This window comes from Procambarus clarkii, chromosome 14, assembly GCF_040958095.1.
Source record: "Procambarus clarkii isolate CNS0578487 chromosome 14, FALCON_Pclarkii_2.0, whole genome shotgun sequence".
NCBI lineage: Eukaryota > Metazoa > Arthropoda > Malacostraca > Decapoda > Cambaridae > Procambarus > Procambarus clarkii.
In genome coordinates this window covers 7,194,161-7,214,160 of record NC_091163.1, presented here as the reverse complement: position 1 = coordinate 7,214,160, position 20,000 = coordinate 7,194,161, and the positions used below count along the sequence as shown (strand labels likewise).

The following is a 20,000-nucleotide window of genomic DNA, read 5'->3' as shown; positions in this document are numbered from 1 at the left end:
GTGAATAGTCCAGGGTATGGGACGGACATAGGCTGGCCCGGGTGGATCCTATTGGTACAATTAAGAGGGAATCGAACCATACAGTTTCCTCCATCCCCCGCCCCCATTTAATTGGTGAAAGGTTCCTGATCGAGATCCATTTTTTGTACTTCTCTGAGAGAGGAGGGCTGTGTCTGAGGAGAAGGGGACACAGGTGAGAGAGGGAGAGGTGAGGAAAACAGGAGAGGGGGTAGGAGAAGAGAGGGAGGCATGACAGGTGGCTAGAGTGGGAGATAGGGGACATTAAGAGAGAGAAGGAGAAGTGGATAGGGGGTGATGGAGAGTGGGAGAGAGGCCTGACTGCAACAGAGAAACCTACCCCGCATTATTATATATTTAAACTGTATGGAGGATAAGGTCTGTGTTACGTCAGTGTAACACTGAGACACACACACAACGGGGACGAAGCACTATGATCAAACCTCATCAGTTGTGTCATTAACGAGCAATTGTTTTAGCAGCTAACTCAAAAACAAATTGAACACAACTCACGTTCCAATTTTCATCGAACAGTGCTTCTCTCGCTTTCTGTGTTCGAATCCCACCCCTTAAAGGCATAACATGTGTGATGCTGGCTGGTGGTGGTGGTGCTAGTGGTGGTGCTAGTGGTGGTGCTGGTGCTGGTGACGGTAGCTGGTGATGGTTGTGGTGCTAGTGAGGGTAAACACGTGCTGGCTGTCTTACACTAAAATGAAAACCACTCCCGGATAATTATGGTCCCGAGGCTAGGTCCGAGGAGTGTGCCTCACCCTCCTGGCGCCACACCACCCTGGCGCCTCACCACCCTGATGTCTCATCACCCTGGCGCCTCACCACCCTGATGTCTCATCACCCTGGCGCCTCACCACCCACACACTCACCACCCAGGGCCTCACCACCCTGGGCCCTCACCACCCTGGGCCCTCACCACCCACACACTCACCAGTCTAGACAGTGGGGGGACATGTTGTACATGGTCTTATGGTCCAGGAGCGGGCCGAGTGATACCATCTACTCTGTGGCAGTGTAATAGTGGAGGCGCCCCGCGGCCCACAGGACCTCCGCCACACACAACACCACCTACACCACCAGGCACCACAAGTGGTGAAACATACGACCATAGGGAAGTAGAGAGACGGACAGAGAGAAGTGTTAGAGAGCCAGAACGAGCGTCTCTGATGGAGACAAACAGAAACTGTATTTGAAGGCGATGAGTCACAATAACGTGGCTGAAGAATGTTGACCAGACCACACACTAGAAGGTAAAGGGACGACGACGACGTTTCGGTCCGTCCTGGACCATTCTCAAGTCGATTGTGGCTAGTCGATTCTCACAATCGACTTGAGAATGGTCCAGGACGGACCGAAACGTCGTCGTCCCTTCACCCTCTAGTGTGTGGTCTGGTCAACATTGTATTTGAAGACGACGTAAGAGATAAAGTAAAGCGCCAACCCCAACTGGTTGGTCCAGAGCCACGTCCGGAGAACAGCAGTAAAGGAACAGTTGATATATCTGAGGATAAGGGAGGAGTCAGTCATTAAGAATGACCAGAATGTGTAGTAGTAGTTGGGCATTGCATTTTATCAAATCACCTCATTCTTTGGGGCACACGTGAGGAACACAAATGCGAAGAAGCCTGAATGGTCCCCAGGACTATATGCAACTGAAAACTCACACCCCAGAAGAGACTCGAACCCATACTGCCAGGAGCAATGTAACTGGTATCTACAGGACGCCTTAATCCGCTAAGGAACACAGGGGTCGTGAAGAGTGAGGCGAGGTGTCAGGAGTTGTGGTGTCGCATCAAACAAGTCTCCAGCACCTCTCACCACCACACAACATCTCATACTATTGAAGAGACGTGACATAATTCCAAATCTGGGAGACAGAGTCCGGGTGAGTGTCGGGAAACACCTGCTCCACACACACACACACCTGCTGGACATACACCTGCTCCACACACACACCTGCTGGACATACACCTGCTCCACACACACCTGCTGGACGTACACCTGCTCCACACACACACCTGCTGGACGTACACCTGCTCCACACACACCTGCTGGACGTACACCTGCTCCACACACACACCTGCTGGACGTACACCTGCTCCAGATACACCTGGAGACAAGAGACAAGAGTAGGAGTGACGACAACCTTGACACCTGCCGCTGATGGAAAGCAATAAGCAGGCAGATCAATACACCTTCATCAGGTGGTGTTATCAGCCAGCTACACCTTCATCAGGTGGTGTTATCAGCCAGCTACACCTTCATCTGGTGGTGTTATCAGCCAGCTACACCTTCATCAGGTGGTGTTATCAGCCAGCTACACCTTCATCAGGTGGTGTTATCAGCCAGCTACACCTTCATCAGGTGGTGTTATCAGCCAGCTACACCTTCATCAGGTGGTGTTATCAGCCAGCTACACCTTCATCAGGTGGTGTTATCAGCCAGCTACACCTTCATCAGGTGGTGTTATCAGCCAGCTACACCTTCATCAGGTGGTGTTATCAGCCAGCTACACCTTCATCAGGTGGTGTTATCAGCCAGCTACACCTTCATCAGGTGATGTTATCAGCCAGCTACACCTTCATCAGGTGGTGTTATCAGCCAGCTACACCTTCATCAGGTGGTGTTATCAGCCAGCTACACCTTCATCAGGTGGTGTTATCAGCCAGCTACACCTTCATCAGGTGGTGTTATCAGCCAGCTACACCTTCATCTGGTGGTGTTATCAGCCAGCTACACCTTCATCTGGTGGTGTTATCAGCCAGCTACACCTTCATCTGGTGGTGTTATCAGCCAGCTACACCTTCATCTGGTGGTGTTATCAGCCAGCTACACCTTCATCTGGTGGTGTTATCAGCCAGCTACACCTTCATCTGGTGGTGTTATCAGCCAGCTACACCTTCATCTGGTGGTGTTATCAGCCAGCTACACCTTCATCTGGTGGTGTTATCAGCCAGCTACACCTTCATCAAGTGGTGTTATCAGCCAGGTGCCCTGGAGGCCTCCTGGCGTGGAGGTCACATTAACATACACACATGGCTCGCTCCGGCCTCTCACGCCGCCTGGCCAACCTCTTGACATTTCTCTCTCTCACTTCTCTCCGTCAAACTTGGTCTCTAACCTCAAATATTTGATACCAAAAAAGTGACACGAATGCCTTGGCTTGACTAATGTGGGAGATGGTAGTGGCGGGTGTTGGCAAGATGGGGGGGGGGATTAGTGAAGCACTGAGCACTGAGGGCTCAGTGCTTAGTGCTGCATAGAGGGGCTCAGTACTCAGTTCTGCACTGAGGGCTTCTGAAGCAAGGCTCGCAAACTCATTTCTACCTGCCTGGCTAACCTCAAAGACCCGTCGGAAGCGTCTGTGAATGGTATGAATGATATGTGAATATGTGAATACGTGAATGGTAGCAGTTACTGTGGTGGCTGGGGCATGAACCCTGCTGGACCTACCATGGTCACCAATGACTGTATCCCACACTACACATCTTGTGAGACAGTGCGAGGGCCTTAGCTCCTGGGCCTGACTCATCAGGTCTCCTTCACTGCATAAACACCGTCAAGACAAGGCCTATTAGGAGGCAGGGCTCCGAGACTAGGCCTACCGGTAGACAGGGCTCCGGTACTAAGCCTACCAGAGATAGGTCTTCGAGAGTAGGCCTACCCAGACATAACTGGTTATACAGACTATTGATGAGATATTTGTATCGTGTCAGGAACAGGATATGTTTTCATAATTGTAGTATTAACTATCCAGAGGTCGACTACAGGCTGTATCGCATTAAGGATAGGCTCAGGGAGGTTATGTAGCATAGTAGTATTGGAGGAAAGATCGTATTATTAGACGAAAGATCGTATTATCGGACAAAAGATCGTATTATCGGACGAAAGATCGTATTATCGGACGAAAGATCGTATTATTGGATGAAAGATCGTATTATCGGACGAAAGATCGTATTATTGGAAGAAAGATCGTATTATCGGACGAAAGATCGTATTATTGGACGAAAGATCGTATTATTGGACGAAAGATCGTACGTTGGATCGTAGTCTTGGATTTAAACTCATAATATTGGAAACAGGCTAGTTAAATTGGACGAAGGCTCGTAAATATGATATAATTTTGGACGTAGGCTCGTACACGGGATCCTAATCGACGCAGCTTACATATTTTATCATTAGAAATCTAGAAACATATTTGTGAATAATTAATATAAGTTACCTGGAGTGTATTTATGTACTACATCTGACGTAATGGCTTAACTACTCAATCATTCTTGTTTCAGGTCACCTGGATGATGCAAAGTGCGCTCTTGTTACATCGTGTGACGCTCCTGCTTGTGGCTCTTGTTACTCAGGTGAGGTGGCTCTTGTTACTCAGGTGAGGTGGCTCTTGTTACACAGGTGAGGTGGCTCTTGTTACACAGGTGAGGTGGCTCTTGTTACTCAGGTGAGGTGGCTCTTGTTACACGGGTGAGGTGGCTCTTGTTACACGGGTGAGGTGGCTCTTGTTACACGGGTGAGGTGGCTCTTGTTACTCAGGTGAGGTGGCTCTTGTTACACGGGTGAGGTGGCTCTTGTTACACGGGTGAGGTGGCTCTTGTTACTCAGGTGAGGTGGCTCTTGTTACACGGGTGAGGTGGCTCTTGTTACACGGGTGAGGTGGCTCTTGTTACACGGGTGAGGTGGCTCTTGTTACACAGGTGAGGTGGCTCTTGTTACTCAGGTGAGGTGGCTCTTGTTACTCAGGTGAGGTGGCTCTTGTCATTCGGGTGAGGTGGCTCTTGTTACTCAGGTGAGGTGGCTCTTGTTACTCAGGTGAGGTGGCTCTTGTTACTCAGGTGAGGTGGCTCTTGTTACTCAGGTGAGGTGGCTCTTGTTACTCAGGTGAGGTGGCTCTTGTTACTCAGGTGAGGTGGCTCTTGTTACACGGGTGAGGTGGCTCTTGTTACTCAGGTGAGGTGGCTCTTGTTACTCAGGTGAGGTGGCTCTTGTTACTCAGGTGAGGTGGCTCTTGTTACTCAGGTGAGGTGGCTCTTGTTACACGGGTGAGGTGGCTCTTGTTACTCAGGTGAGGTGGCTCTTGTTACTCAGGTGAGGTGGCTCTTGTTACTCAGGTGAGGTGGCTCTTGTTACACGGGTGAGGTGGCTCTTGTTACTCAGGTGAGGTGGCTCTTGTTACTCAGGTGAGGTGGCTCTTGTTACTCAGGTGAGGTGGCTCTTGTTACTCAGGTGAGGTGGCTCTTGTTACTCAGGTGAGGTGGCTCTTGTTACTCAGGTGAGGTGGCTCTTGTTACTCAGGTGGGGTGGCTCTTGTTACTCAGGTGAGGTGGCTCTTGTTACACGGGTGAGGTGGCTCTTATTACACGGGTCCACAAAGAGACCAACATTGAAAGCCTGGTGACTAATGTAAGGAATTGTGAGGAAATTCTAAAGCTAAATTAGTTGCAAATAACATAAAGATTGAGCAAGAGCTGCACACAAGGGTTATGCTGAGGCCAACTTCCCCCCCCTCCCTCCCTCTCTTATTGCTCCTGCAAGTAACGCGACGTATGCAAATGAAGTGCAACGTGAGCTTTGAATTAAATATTCACACCCAGATGTTCAGCTCCAAGACTAACGCCATCCTCTTGGGTGTGAATTAATGGGATTCCATATATCTTGTCGTGGTATCCCTCTCTCTCTCTCTTCTTTATTCACTCTTTCTTTCTTATCTCTCCCTTCTCCCCTCATTATCTGCCCTAGTGATGGAGCCGATCATTAGGGTAATCCTTGAGAGATCAGTTCCCCTGTTCCTCGATTAAGCTCTCCCGAGCACCAGTCCCTAATGACTCAAATTGTTTAAACTGCAAACCACAATAGTTTGGGAATATCATTTTAACCATCGGGCGAGTGTGGTGGCGTGGAACGTGCACCCAAGCAAGTACCAGGCAGGTGCTCTACCGCTCTACCACAGGACCCATTAAACTAGGTCAGTAATGGGGAGGCGAGACATAGTCACGTCCTCACTGGTCAACCTGAGCTCTCAGAAGATAATTATATAGACTTTACGGAAGGAAATGACGAGTCGCTCCTGCGGGATGTCGCAGACGCCAGTTCCAGGCAGCCACCAGCAAAGATTATTATAGTCTGCGTGTACGCAACCCGTCCTCTTAAAAATAACGTCACTTTTGGCTCGTATGCGCACTATGGCCAAATTTGGACGTAATTTGAAATGAAATTGACTCACAAAAGTGACGTACTGTTCCGTTTTCTGTTTGAGTCGTCCGGCCGACTCTGCAAGGTTAGAATAGATGACTTTCAATTCACGTTTTTCATAACGTTTTGAAACTTTATGAGAATTTCCTGCCCACCTAACCTATCAGAAGACCCTTAACTTACTGTTGTTGAAAAAATAAATCCCAAATTTATTTTCATTTTTTTTCATTTTCAAATTACGTCCAAATTCGGCCATACGGGCAAACGACCAAAAGCGACATTCTTTTTAAGAGGACAGGTTGCCGAACTCACTGATGTTGCTCTGTGTGAGAGAGAGTGTGTGTGTGTGAGGGCAAGCGTGAGACCATGAGGGATGAGTACATGAGTAGATAAGTTACCTACTTCAGAAACAATTTTGTTCAGCAATAATCAGGCCAATAATGATGAAGATGTTATCTAGTCTAACTTAATTCTTGTCCCCCCATACATCCTCCCCCACACCCCCTCACCCCACACCCCTCCCCCCACAACCCACCTCCCTCCCCCCCATACCTGGTAATAGGTACCTTCAGACCAATTACTAGCGCACATCCCTATGCTGGCGCGCAGTCCCCGTGGCGTAGTGGTAGGAGGGACGGGTATAAGCACTTCTCGTGGCGCAGTGGTAAAGCACTCGTCCGGCGTTTCATGAGCGCTTTGGCCTGGGTTCGTATCCTGGCCGGGGAGGATTGTTAGCTGTGCCCTCTGTTCACCCAACAGTGAATGGGTACCAGGTTGTTAAACAATTTGGCGGGTCGTATTCCGGGGAATATTAGGATTATGGACCTGGCGGAAACGCTATGCGTGCTGGTGGCTGTGCAAAAATGTAATAGCTCTTGTATATATAAATAAATAAAATAAAAAAATAAATATATGAAGTAACGCCCAAAACTGTTGAGTTACTCCTCTTACGTAAAAGACAATTTTCTGAGAATTCAAGCTACTCGTTTTCTGAAGCCAGGCTGGAGGACTGCATGGTACACTTGTGTAATAATACATCTTCATCTGATACACGTGGTCGGGAACAGAAACCCTGTACTTACACTTGTATCAAAGTTCCTTCCCCCTTAGATCGACCTGCTGACCTTCACAGGATGCAACCCACAACAGTTGTCTAGCTCTCAGGTACCTATTTACTGTTAAGTGAACAGAAGCATCACGGGAAAGGAAACATTTCCCAAATATCTGCCGTCCTGTCGCGGCAATCAAGCCTGGAACCTTTCGGGTGTGACTCGATTGCGCTGACCACTGAGCTACAGGACCCAAACGTCTCGCAGACCAGAATTCATCTGGTACTTAAGTCTCTACTTACGAAATCTATACATCTCTTCTCAAAAATGGCAGCTTAATTTGTATTTTTTAAACAGTTTACGAGCTCGGAAGCGCTACGAGGTTGATTATAACAAAATAACCTCGGGTTGTGAAGTTTAGAAGCTCGTAACGTGTTTGGTAAATACAGACTAAGCCGCCATAATTAAGGAAAGATGATCAGGCTTCGTAAACCGACACTTAAGTGCTTGATAAATCTTGATGGAGTGATAAGGCCCAGGAGTGTCTCCTTCGCTCGGGCGCAGATACCATCACTACCACTGGTAGTCACCATTATGACAGCCATATTTGTTGCGGTTAAAAAAGATACCATTGGAATATCACGAGGCTGTACTCACCTAGTTGTACTCACCTAGCTGTGTGTTGGGGGTTGATGACTGAGGCCGTCGGGGGGGGGGGGGGTATCCCCCTCTCCTTCCCAAGACTCCTCTACTCTCTCCTCCTCGTCTTACTTCTCCTACCACTCCTCTCCTCCTCTTCCTCACCGTTGTCAACCACTGTGGCTCACCAGTCGCCGATGCCATTAAAATAAATATGCAGTAATTACTAGGGTCGGAAATGTAAGAGTTGAGAACAAAGAAGAGATGATGGCGGCCCACAGACGGCCGCCTCGCACGCCCGCGCCTTCCCAATAGTCTTTGTGGCCTCCTGACGCCCCGCTGGAGGTGTGACCCGGGAGTCTTTGTGTGTAGCCTCACACTCCAGTACTCCTCGGGACCCCTGGTGCTCCGGGGACCCCAGGTGCTCCAGGGACCCCAGGTGCTCCAGGGACCCCAGGTGCCCCGGGGACCCCAGTTGTCCCGGGGACCCCAGTTGCCCCGGGGACCCTAGGTACCCTCGGGGATCCCAGGTGCTCCAGGCACACCCCGATACCTCATACCAACAGGTCTGAAGGGTTTAATGACTCTTCTTCTCACACTGAATAATTTAGTGTGAGATCATGCCGCAGTTCCTGCTCACAGTGTTTGCACCTGGAGTGCTCAGGATTGGGAAATTCGTCACCTGTAGCCAACTGCCACAGGTGGCTGCAGTTCGTCCTGTTGAGTATTGGACTGAGCCATCAGTGTAAACACAATGCTTGAGAATTTTTAGAATATGATAGAGGAGGTAATTGTTTTAAGTGTGACAGCTTTAAAAAAGAGAGATTCTCATTAGCTTTCTTAGTGACGGGTGTGTATGATACTTGAATGATGAGGTACATATAAAGAATGATATCAGTGACATATATATATTAAATTTAAAAGGTATGTTCAATTTGATGAGATCGTAGGCATTTTAAGTCAGCATTTATCATACACAGAGAAGGTGATGTGCTAGCAACATTTACTGGTGTACTTAAGGAACAAAATATTTTCTCTGAGCAATGCTGTAGGTGTCAGGTCTCTCATGACTTTAAGGCAAAAAGTCGTGTTGATTTGCATGATTCTTTCCTGTATGGTTGGAAGCGTCAGCTCTTCCCTCGTGTTAATTATTCTTGTGCATTTTGGGGCACCAAGAATCACCCCTCATAGCTTCATTCTGTATTACTTCTAATGTGTTCAAAATAGAGGTGAAGAAGTTATCACTTTGCATGATAATACATGATAAATGCATGGCAATGCATGATAATTATCACCTTGCATGATAATCAACTATAAGGATCTAATAAATTTTTGTATGAACACATTTAGGTACATCTGCATTTGTGCGGCTACCCTAGACTATATGAAGGGGAGTACAGTGTGTGTCACAAAGCTAGCTGCGCGGTGCTAAAAGTCCCCATCACACAGGATGGTTAGTCATACAGAGGCACGTGATAGGGATCTAATAAACATTATGTTAACAGTGGACAAGTCTAGGGATGTAAGTGGCCACATTTCAGTGTGACTCTTGCAAAACTTACCTGATCGTTTAGTGTCAGAAGATTTCCAACAACTGGAATTGTTGATATTCATAGGCTATTAATAGAATATTAAGGTAATATTTATAGAGCATGAACTATAGTGAATTATGTTGTAACTTGTGTACGAATGGACACAACATACATGGAGTGATACGTGTGAGAGGTTGTTGTTGTTGTTAAAGATTCGCTACCTGGAACAAAGTTCCAAGTAGCACGGGCTATGGTGAGCCCGTAAGAGGTAGTGGGTACTGGTGAATATACAGTTTACAGAAAACACACACATATAACAATCCCTGTTCCAAGACCTCATCCAGCTCTTCGGAAGTGGGATGCGTGCTCAAGATACAGCACGCATTTCTTCTCTGGATTGTGACACTGAGGCGTTGGAACAAGAAACTGGCCACTCATGAGTCTAGTTTGCCTAATGAGTTTCTCACCCACCTCGTTTAGAAACCTAAGTGCACATTTACCCCAGGCGCCCAGAGTCTCAGAGCCTATCGGCACGAACCTGTAACAACGTTCTAGGTCCCTGTACTTGTTAGTTTTCTGGGTCTCCCTGAAGGTGGCCGCCCCGCCTCCCTCAGCTGTGCTGTAAGGTAGATAGGTATCAGCCAATGTAGACGCTCACGTGTAGTCCCACACGACCTGTTTACCTTCCCTCCATGGCTGCAGGGTGACTCCATCTGGGCGTTTTTGGCTGTTGTCAGGTCTGCACAACTGAGGTTCCCTTTGTGCTGGGCACCCAGCTGTAGCCAAACTTCTCTTGATGATGTCAGTGACTGCTTCATGTCTGGCAATCTTTCCCTGTGTCTTGCGACAGATGAGACCATGGCTGCCGTATTGGTCTGCCGACGCATAGCCGCAGATACACCGGTGCTCGGTGGAGACAGGGGCGGCAAGGCGCAGGGCAACACCAATACTTAGGGCCCGATGGTCCAGGCGGGTGTCCAAGGCGGAATTAGGGACTGCCGACAGGAAGTCCCCAGCATGGGGTGGGGGGGGGGGGGGGGGTTAGTACAGCTAGGAGACGCCTTGAGGTGCTTCCGGGGCTCAGCGTCCCCGCGGCCCGGTCGTCGACCAGGCCTCCTCGCGCTCTGTCCTTCTCAGTAGCTGCCTCCAGCAATGCTGTGGCGACGTTCTCCACTATAGGGCTGTCCCATTTGGCCTGTTTGCAGTCGTTTGGAAAAGTTGGTCGAGAGTGAGAGTTCTCTCTCTCTCTCTCTGAGAGAGAGAGAGTGATGAGATGCCTGGCACTGTCGTAACTGCCTGTCAGTCCTTGTCCTACCCACCAACACATGACCCCAGTAATGTATAGTGACCTCGGGCCCTATTTACCCCTAGTAGTGACCAGCCGCCGCCAAGGTGAGTACTGGGACAACAGCCGTCGGCCTGGTAGTCAACTACTCCCTCTCTTACACCCGTATACTTGTAATATCACGTTACGAATGTTGTCTTCTGTTAGAAGAATGTTAATTTACTAAGAACATTTGTCATATACACCATTACTAATGATAATTACAGAAGCTGTATTTCATGTGTAAATCAATCATTTCCGTCAGGAGCCAAGTGTAATTGTGAGTTGACTAGACCACACACTAGAAGGTGAAGGGACGACGAAGTTTCGGTCCGTCCTGGACCATTCTCAAGTCGATTGAGAATGGTCCAGGACGGGCCGAAACGTCGTCGTCCCTTCACCTTCTAGTGTGTGGTCTGGTCAACATACTTCAGCCACGTGACTGACTCGTCGCCTAACTGTGAGTGTTGGTCCGCCAGGGCGGGTGTTGGCAGCCCGCGGCCACCAGTCTGGTGGTGAGGTGTGAGGTGCACCAACGCTACGCCTCCACCACCGTCCTCACCATCCTCACCAACACTCGGCCCCGCCCTCAACACCTCCTCCTCAACGCTATCCTCCCCAAGGACGCTTATGTCTCATCCTTAACAATGTGAGTAGTGCGCTTCTTGGTGTGAGGCTGTATGATTGTTACGTTATGTATGGTGAATTGTAATATGTATGGCCAACACCATCTTAGGTACCAGGTGACATTATACATTATAATCAATAACATAGCGTATAGTGGACCTCTACAATTAAAACTTATTTGTATAACGCAATATACAACGTTGTTTTATTTGACTGTAGTCGCTCTGTAAGTATATGTTGTATAGCACATTGTATGATCCTGTAATACATTATCAGATGTATGAACAGTTACTGTATAACCCGAAGTCTCGTATGATCTCTTGTTTGACCCGACAGAGAGACGGGAGGCAGGAACTACACGACGGAGGTGAAGGAACGTGGACGGGGAGGACGGAGAGGCCCTCTCAACCCCCGCCCCCACAGGTAGGGAACCCCGCCCCCACCACGCCCACCCTCACAGGTAGGCTACACCACCCACACCTGTACTACACACCTGCACACATTTCTACGCCTTAAGCCTCACAGTAAACAATTCCACCGCCATTAATACCACCACAACATTGATTACTTCTCCCGCCAAAACAATTATTTGTTTCCAATAGCGAGCATGGAAAATAACGAGAGAGTGAGCTCGTATCCCTTACACGAGGCGCCGTGCCTTCTGTTGACGGGCGTGAGGCGCCTTGTTCACCCCGGGGCACCTTGTTCATCCCGGGGCACCTTGTTCACCCCGGGGCACACCTTGTTCACCCCGGGGCACCTTGTTCACCCCGGGGCACCTTGTTCACCCCGGGGACCACCTTGTTCACCCCGGGGCACCTTGTTCACCCCGGGGCACACCTTGTTCACCCCGGGGCACACCTTGTTCACCCCGGGGCACACCTTGTTCACCCCGGGGCACACCTTGTTCATCCCGGGGCACACCTTGTTCACCCCGGGGCACCTTGTTCACCCCGGGGCACCTTGTTCACCCCGGGGCACACCTTGTTCACCCCGGGGACCACCTTGTTCACCCCGGGGACCACCTTGTTCATCCCTGTCTCTTGCTACCGGAGTAGCGAGAGACAAGGATAAATAGGTATTACTAATCATACGTAATTGTATTTTTTAGTCATTTTTGTATTTAATTGTTCTCATTTAACCCATCATGAAGATCAAAGACAGAAACCTTGAACGTTCACTTGTCAATTAAACCCTTGTGTGTGTGTGTGTGTGTGTGTGTGTGTTTATCTAATGTGCGACCCGGAATTGTTCAAGGATAAGCTGGGATAGTTCCACGTCCCAATGAGGAGAAAATAATTTCCCTTCATTGGCAAGTTATATAAGATTATTATTGTAAATTTAATTAGCTTGATGGAGAGACACCTCGATACACCGGCCACCTCTGAGACAATGACCATCGTGTCTGTAGAGGGACTTTATCTTGTCTTTAAAATTGCTAAAAAATAAAGCTCTTTGCAATCATATAATTAGAGTCCATATTGTGAATGTGACGGAGGTGGAGGTCCACAGAGAGAGCAACACGGAGGAGACCCAACGCTTCAGGGCTGGCACCAGGGTCGAGGCTCACCACACTGCCACCTTCTACCTCACCTACGAGCAGCTCCTCGTCCGCCTCCACGGTCACTACGCCCTCACCATCTACCTCCCTCCTCACACTGTGAGTATTGTCCTCCCGCGCCCCATCACACCCTCACTCACCCTTCCTGCTCACTCGTACCCATCTACACCTAACATCAAAGACTGCCAAGTAAACTATATATTCTACGACATCTGGATCAATGTAACTAACTTGACATTTGCGACATTTGAAACATATTTTACTGTATTATTTTGGGCAGAGAAGATGGCACTGGATGACGACCTGTCGTGACAGTCGTCATCCAGTGGTCTGACCTGCTGCAGCCACTGGCATGCGTTGACCAGACCACACACTAGAATGCGAAGGGACGACGACGTTTCGGTCCGTCCTGGACCATTCTCAAGTCGATTCTCAATCGACTTGAGAATGGTCCAGGACGGACCGAAACGTCGTCGTCCCTTTACCTTCTAGTGTGTGGTCTGGTCATCATACTTTACCCACGTTATTGTGACTCATCGCCTGGCATACGTTACTCCGCCTGGCCCGCTCCAGCCTAAGAAACATTATCACCATATAACTTTATGTAACATTGCCATTGATTATTACTTTTGTAACGAGTGAGTGACGCAGACGGTGTGGTTGCAGGAGGGGGCGGAGCACGAGGTGCAGGTGGTGCTCCGGGAGACACAGCCCATCACACACTTCCACCTGCAGCACCTCCCTCAGCCTCACCAACACCACCAACCTTACGGTAAGCTGCCGCAGCTTCACAGCTTCAGGTTAATGTGAACCGACGCAGTCCTGGGCTGTGCTCACCCTTAAAGCTGGGGAAAGTTATATGCTACGTCCAAGTTAGGGCATTATGGCTTGGGTTAACATTAAGCTTAAGTAAAACTTGAACTTGCGCTGAAATTTGACAATTCTTGGCTGTACCTTTTTAGAAATAAAATTAAATGATCATACAAAAATCCAACTTGTGTAGTTTGTGTTGAAGCATAAATGTTGAATTTTTTTTTTATCTTTATTTAAGAAAATACAATATAAAATGTTGAATTAGACAATAATGGATTAGACCAATCGACTTCAGAATGGTCCAGGACGGACCGAAACGTCGTCGTCCCTTCACCTTCTAGTATGTGGTCTGGTCAACATACTTTAGCCACGTTATTGTGACTCATCGCCTGCATACAGACAATAATGTTATGTGTACTCCGGCCGAGGTCTCGGTGACTAATGGTAGTTAGGTTCAGGCTTCGTCAAGACACAAGTAAGCTGTGATTAGCAGTAGATGGTCAACAGACATGTACTGTAGATATTGTCCCTTTCTTCCCCAGTACAAGAGGAGTTGGTAAGTCCGCACGAGGTGCGGGTGAGCTACCTCCGGAGTAACGGCCAGCGTAACACCACCGGCCTCAGTAGTAACGTCACCATCAGTACTGACAGCAGTAGCAGCAACAGTAGCAGCGCCAGTGACGGCCCACACAGCCAGGGAGACGTCCTGGCCATCACCTATGATGTGGAGAGGACGCCCGACGGAGGAGAGTTCCAGGTGAGGTTTCCACCACTCCACTCCTGGTCACGCTCACCCTCGAGCTGGTCACGCTCACCCTCGAGCTGGTCACGCTCACCCTCGAGCTGGTCACGCTCACCCTCGAGCTGGTCACGCTCACCCTCGGGCTGGTCATGCTCACCCTCGAGCTGGTCAGGCTCACCCTCGAGCTGGTCACGCTCACCCTCGGGCTGGTCACGCTCACCCTCGAGCTGGTCACGCTCACCCTCGAGCTGGTCACGCTCACCCTCGAGCTGGTCACGCTCACCCTCGAGCTGGTCACGCTCACCCTCGAGCTGGTCACGCTCACCCTCGAGCTGGTCACGCTCACCCTCGAGCTGGTCACGCTCACCCTCGGGCTGGTCACGCTCACCCTCGAGCTGGTCAGGCTCACCCTCGAGCTGGTCACGCTCACCCTCGAGCTGGTCACGCTCACCCTCGAGCTGGTCACGTTCACCCTCGGGCTGGTCACGCTCACCCTCGGGCTGGTCACGCTCACCCTCGAGCTGGTCACGCTCACCCTCGAGCTGGTCACGCTCACCCTCGAGCTGGTCACGCTCACCCTCAAGCTGGTCACGCTCACCCTCGGGCTGGTCACGCTCACCCTCGAGCTGGCCAGGCTCACCCTCGAGCTGGTCACGCTCACCCTCGAGCTGGTCACGCTCACCCTCGAGCTGGTCACGTTCACCCTCGGGCTGGTCACGCTCACCCTCGGGCTGGTCACGCTCACCCTCGAGCTGGTCACGCTCACCCTCGAGCTGGTCACGCTCACCCTCGGTCTGGTCACGCTCACCCTCGAGCTGGTCACGCTCACCCTCGAGCTGGTCACGCTCACCCTCGGGCTGGTCACGCTCACCCTCGAGCTGGCCAGGCTCACCCTCGAGCTGGTCACGCTCACCCTCGAGCTGGTCACGCTCACACTCGAGCTGGTCACGTTCACCCTCGGGCTGGTCACGCTCACCCTCGGGCTGGTCACGCTCACCCTCGAGCTGGTCACGCTCACCCTCGAGCTGGTCACGCTCACCCTCGAGCTGGTCACGTTCACCCTCGGGCTGGTCACGCTCACCCTCGGGCTGGTCACGCTCACCCTCGAGCTGGTCACGCTCACCCTCGAGCTGGTCACGCTCACCCTCGGACTGGTCACGCTCACCCTCGAGCTGGTCACGCTCATTCTCGAGCTGGTCACGCTTACCCTCGGGCTGGTCACGCTCACCCTCGAGCTGGTCACGCTCACCCTCGGGCTGGTCACGCTCACCCTCGGGCTGGTCACGCTCACCCTCGGGCTGGTCACGCTCACCCTCGAGCTGGTCACGCTTACCCTCGGGCTGGTCACGCTCACCCTCGAGCTGGTCACGCTCATGGAGAGTTACAACTTAGCGAGGACAAGGGGGACCGTCCGGGAGGCAGAGTGTGACCTTGCAACAACAACAACAACACTTGTCTCTCATCTCACATCTACACGAGCTTTGATCTTAGTCTTGTTGGCGCCAGAATATAAAATGTTTTTCTTGCAATCAGCGGATGTACTCAACCTCTCTCTCTCTCTCTTCGTCCTGTGTGTGTGTGTGTGTGTGTGTGTGTGTGTGTGTGTGTGTGTGTGTGTGTGTGTGTGTGTGTGTGTGTGTGTGTGTGTGTGTGTGTGTATGTGTGTGTGACCCCCCCCCCCCCCCCCCGCCCCTTCAGGTGCTGGGAAGACACTTCGTGCACCACTTCTGCCCCGAGGGGCTGCCCAAGCTGCCCACCCATACAGTGTTCGTCCTCGACGTGTCCGGATCCATGCAAGACTTCGACAAGCTGACGCAGCTCAAGGTGGCCATGGAGGCCATCCTCAGAGGACTACCGCCAGAGGACTCTTTCGAGGTGAGGACCGCTGTTGGTGGAGGGGGAGTGTTGGAGGAGGAGTGATCTTGGAGGGGGAGTGGTGGTGGTGGGATAGGGAGTAGTACCTCCTCCACACACAAACCCACAACCCCAACACCCCCTCATCCAGAAGACCCTCTCCCCCGCTCTCACCCACACTTCCCCACCACTAAACTCTTATTCCCCCACAGTCATACCTCGTAGACTTTGTCACCACCTCCCATATGTCCTGACACCACATCCACAGTGAAATATACATTAAATAATACATTAAAATCTGCACCCCAAAGAGTCCACGATTTTATGAAGTTCACCTCAGTAGTGACAGGTATATTAGTAGCTGAGGCTGGGCTGCCCTACCCACTACCAGTACCGCTGGCTGCCCTACCCACTACCAGTACCCCTGGCTGCCCTACCCACTACCAGCACCCCTGGCTGCCCTACCCACTACCAGTACCCCTGGCTGCCCTACCCACTACCAGTACCCCTGGCTGCCCTACCCACTACCAGTACCCCTGGCTGCCCTACCCACTACCAGTATCCCTGGCTGCCCTACCCACTACCAGTACCCCTGGCTGCCCTACCCACTACCAGTACCCCTGGCTGCCCTACCCACTACCAGTACCCCTGGCTGCCCTACCCACCAGTACCCCCGGCTGCCCCTGGCGGGTGACACACCTCCTCCCGCAGGTGCTAGTGTTCTCTACGCGGGTGACGTCCCTGGGCGTGTACCAGGCGGCCAGGCCCCGGGAGGTGGAGCGCGGCGTGGCCAAGATACACCGCCTCCAGGCCCTCGGCGGCACTAACTTCAACGACGCCCTCCTGCAGGCGGTGACGGGGGCCAACCTCCACAACGCCTCCCACGATACAGTAAAACAGGTACAGTCCTTACTACAGGTACAGGTACAGGCACATTTTGTGCTGCTATATTTACCATCTCATTAACATCCCACTTGTAGGCGATGAGTCACAATAACGTGGCTAAAGTATGATGACCAGACCACACACTAGAAGGTGAAGGGACGACAACGTTTCGGTCCGTCCTGGACCATTCTCAAGTCGATTGTGAGAACAATCGACTTGAGAATGGTCCAGGACGGACCGAAACGTTGTCGTTCCTTCACATTCTAGTGTGTGGTCTTGTCATCATCCTACTTATAATAACCAATCAGCCATTTGGACGCGTCAATCATGTCACCCAAACTCTTCGACTTTCTAAAGAATGTAAATTAAGCACTTTTAACCTCTCTTCCCATGAAAGGTTCTCTAATTCCTGGGATTATTTAACCTCATTTGTACTAATTTTGTTTCCGTTGATATAACGATGCCCTAATGGCTAGACCATTAGCTCAGGCGATAGAGCGTCCGCCTCACACACTTGGGATCCTGGGTTCGTGTCTCCTACAACCCGGGTTAATGGAATATCCTTTCACCTCATGCCCTGTTCACCTAGTAGTAAATAGGTACCCGGCAGTTAGGCAGCTATTGTCATTACGCCCCCTGGGGGAGGGTGAGTAGTTTCACCTTGGGGGGGACGTTGATACAAGCCTAAACTTATATGTATACAAAGTTTCCTGTCCCCGACAACGGGGATTATAAAAAATGTCTTACCTACGCTTGAAACAATCCAGTGATCCCTCGTCTATTACATTACCCGATAATCTCTTCCACAGATCAACAACCCTGTTACCAAACCAGTATTTACCCAGGGCTTTCCTAAATCTAATCTTATCTAATTTGTATCCATTGTTTTGTGTTCTCGTTTGTGTTGATATATTTAATGGCTTATAATAATAATATTTAGTTGTGTCGGGGGACAGGATGCCAGCGTGTATTCATACACGTTAGGCTTTTATCTCCACCACACACCGTCTCCACCACACACCGTCTCCACCACACACACCGTCTCCACCACACTGTCAAGAGTTAACAAGCAGGAGTTGCTCTCATACCAACTTTTACCTGAACCAGCGTCAGGAGACTCGGGTAATTGATCTTCCTGTGTTCCCAAATCTTCCCTACAATCTTTTTCATATTAAGTTTGGCAACTTGGGAGAGTTTGGGTATAAAGAACACAGTGTTCGCGAGGGTCCTGAACCTCGCTACTCTCACCTCATGTGTGTGTGGGAGGAGTTACTGGTGATCTGGCAGCTTATTGTGGAGTGTTTCTCTGCACACTCGCTGAAATGATTCAGTCTACCTTCAACTGTTTCCCAAATATTTACAATGCCTCTTTGGTCGCTTCCGTTTTCTGTGCTGGAATTTATATATTGTGTCCTCGGTGATGCAGATTTAAATAAATTCGACATTGATTTTTTTTATTTCTTGTTACAATTTTGTCAATAATGAAATTAATTCTAGTGTGTCAGTACTGATGTGCGTGTGTGAGTGCGTGTGTGAGTGTATTTACTATTTGTGTCTGCAGAATCGAGTTTTTTAGCTCTTGGACCCCACCTTTCTAAACAATCTATTTTCCTCTATTATATCTACTACATACGTTTCTCTCTAGCACACACACTTTCCCAGGAAGCAGTCCTTGGCAGTTGTCTAACTCCCAGGTACCTATTTACTGTTAGGTGAACAGAGGCATCAGGGGGGAAAAGAATTTTTGCCCATTTGTTTCCGCCTCCGCCGGGAATCTAACCCGGGTCATTGAGACTACAACCCCCAAGCGCTATCCACTCAGCCGCGAGGCCCCCGTGTGAGTGTGAACCTCTCTCCTACACTTAATAACTCTGTTCTTCCTGCCTGTACTTGGGCTGGACGGTAGAGCGACGGTCTCGTTTCATGCAGATCGGCGTTCAATCCCCGACCGTCCACAAGTGGTTGGGCACCATTCCTTTCCATCTGTCCCATCCCAAATCCTGACCCCTTCCCAGTGTTATATGGTGGTAATGGCTCGGCGCTTTCCCCCTGATAATTCCCTCCGTGCCTGTACCTGCCCCTGAGCGTAGCGTGGTCCTCAGATGAGCACCTTGTGTGTCGCGTGGTCCTCAGGTGAGCACCTTGTGTGTCGCGTGGTCCTCAGGTGAGCACCTTGTACTCACCTAGTTGTAGTCACCTAGTTGTGTTTGCGGGGGTTGAGCTCTGGCTCTTTGGTCCCGCCTCTCAACCGTCAATCAACTGGTGTACAGGTTCCTGAGCCTATTGGGCTCTATCATATCTACACTTGAAACTGTGTATGAAGTCAGCCTCCACCACATCACCTCCTAATGTATTCCATTTGTCAACCACTCTGACACTAAAAAAGTTCTTTCTAATATCTCTGTGGCTCATTTGGGCCACATTTGTGTGTCGCAGGTGGTGTTCTTGACGGACGGGAAGCCTAACCTCGGAGAGACGCGCTCAGACCAGCTACGGAGGAACGTGCGGGAGGCCAACCTCCACCAGCTGCCCATCTTCTCCCTCGCCCTGGGCCAGGATGCTGACCTCAGGTAGGTGGTGGTGGCCACTCCGGGGGGCGTGACGAGGCGCTCCCAGGCGTGGCTGTGTGCCGGGGCTGTGTGGCGGCTGCGGCGCCGGACCCTGGCACGGACGCCCCGCCCCGCTGACAGCTGCACCATCCGTGGTGGATCATCATGACTTTCTCGGATATGGTTTCTTGTGATGC

At 50.6% G+C, this 20,000-nt stretch overlaps 1 protein-coding gene across 8 annotated transcripts in view; it reads left to right on the top strand.

Annotated features, from left to right (window-relative positions):
- Window positions 1-20,000, top strand: part of LOC123772081 (inter-alpha-trypsin inhibitor heavy chain H1) — a 77,065-nt gene that overhangs the window by 39,688 nt on the left and 17,377 nt on the right. For 6 of the 8 annotated variants that reach the window (XR_011228450.1, XM_069324307.1, XM_069324309.1 and 3 more), the window contains 9 exons: window positions 4,317-4,388; window positions 11,252-11,421; window positions 11,736-11,822; window positions 12,873-13,059; window positions 13,627-13,732; window positions 14,316-14,530; window positions 16,214-16,390; window positions 17,081-17,269; window positions 19,691-19,824. Coding sequence is in view for 7 of the 8 variants with exons in the window: in XM_069324307.1 (XP_069180408.1) it covers window positions 4,317-4,388; window positions 11,252-11,421; window positions 11,736-11,822; window positions 12,873-13,059; window positions 13,627-13,732; window positions 14,316-14,530; window positions 16,214-16,390; window positions 17,081-17,269; window positions 19,691-19,824 (1,337 nt within the window). In the remaining variant the exon portion in view is untranslated. The remainder of the gene's footprint in view (window positions 1-4,316; window positions 4,389-11,251; window positions 11,422-11,735; window positions 11,823-12,872; window positions 13,060-13,626; window positions 13,733-14,315; window positions 14,531-16,213; window positions 16,391-17,080; window positions 17,270-19,690; window positions 19,825-20,000) is intronic. The other 2 variants (XM_045765072.2, XM_069324306.1) reach the window with 2 other exon arrangements.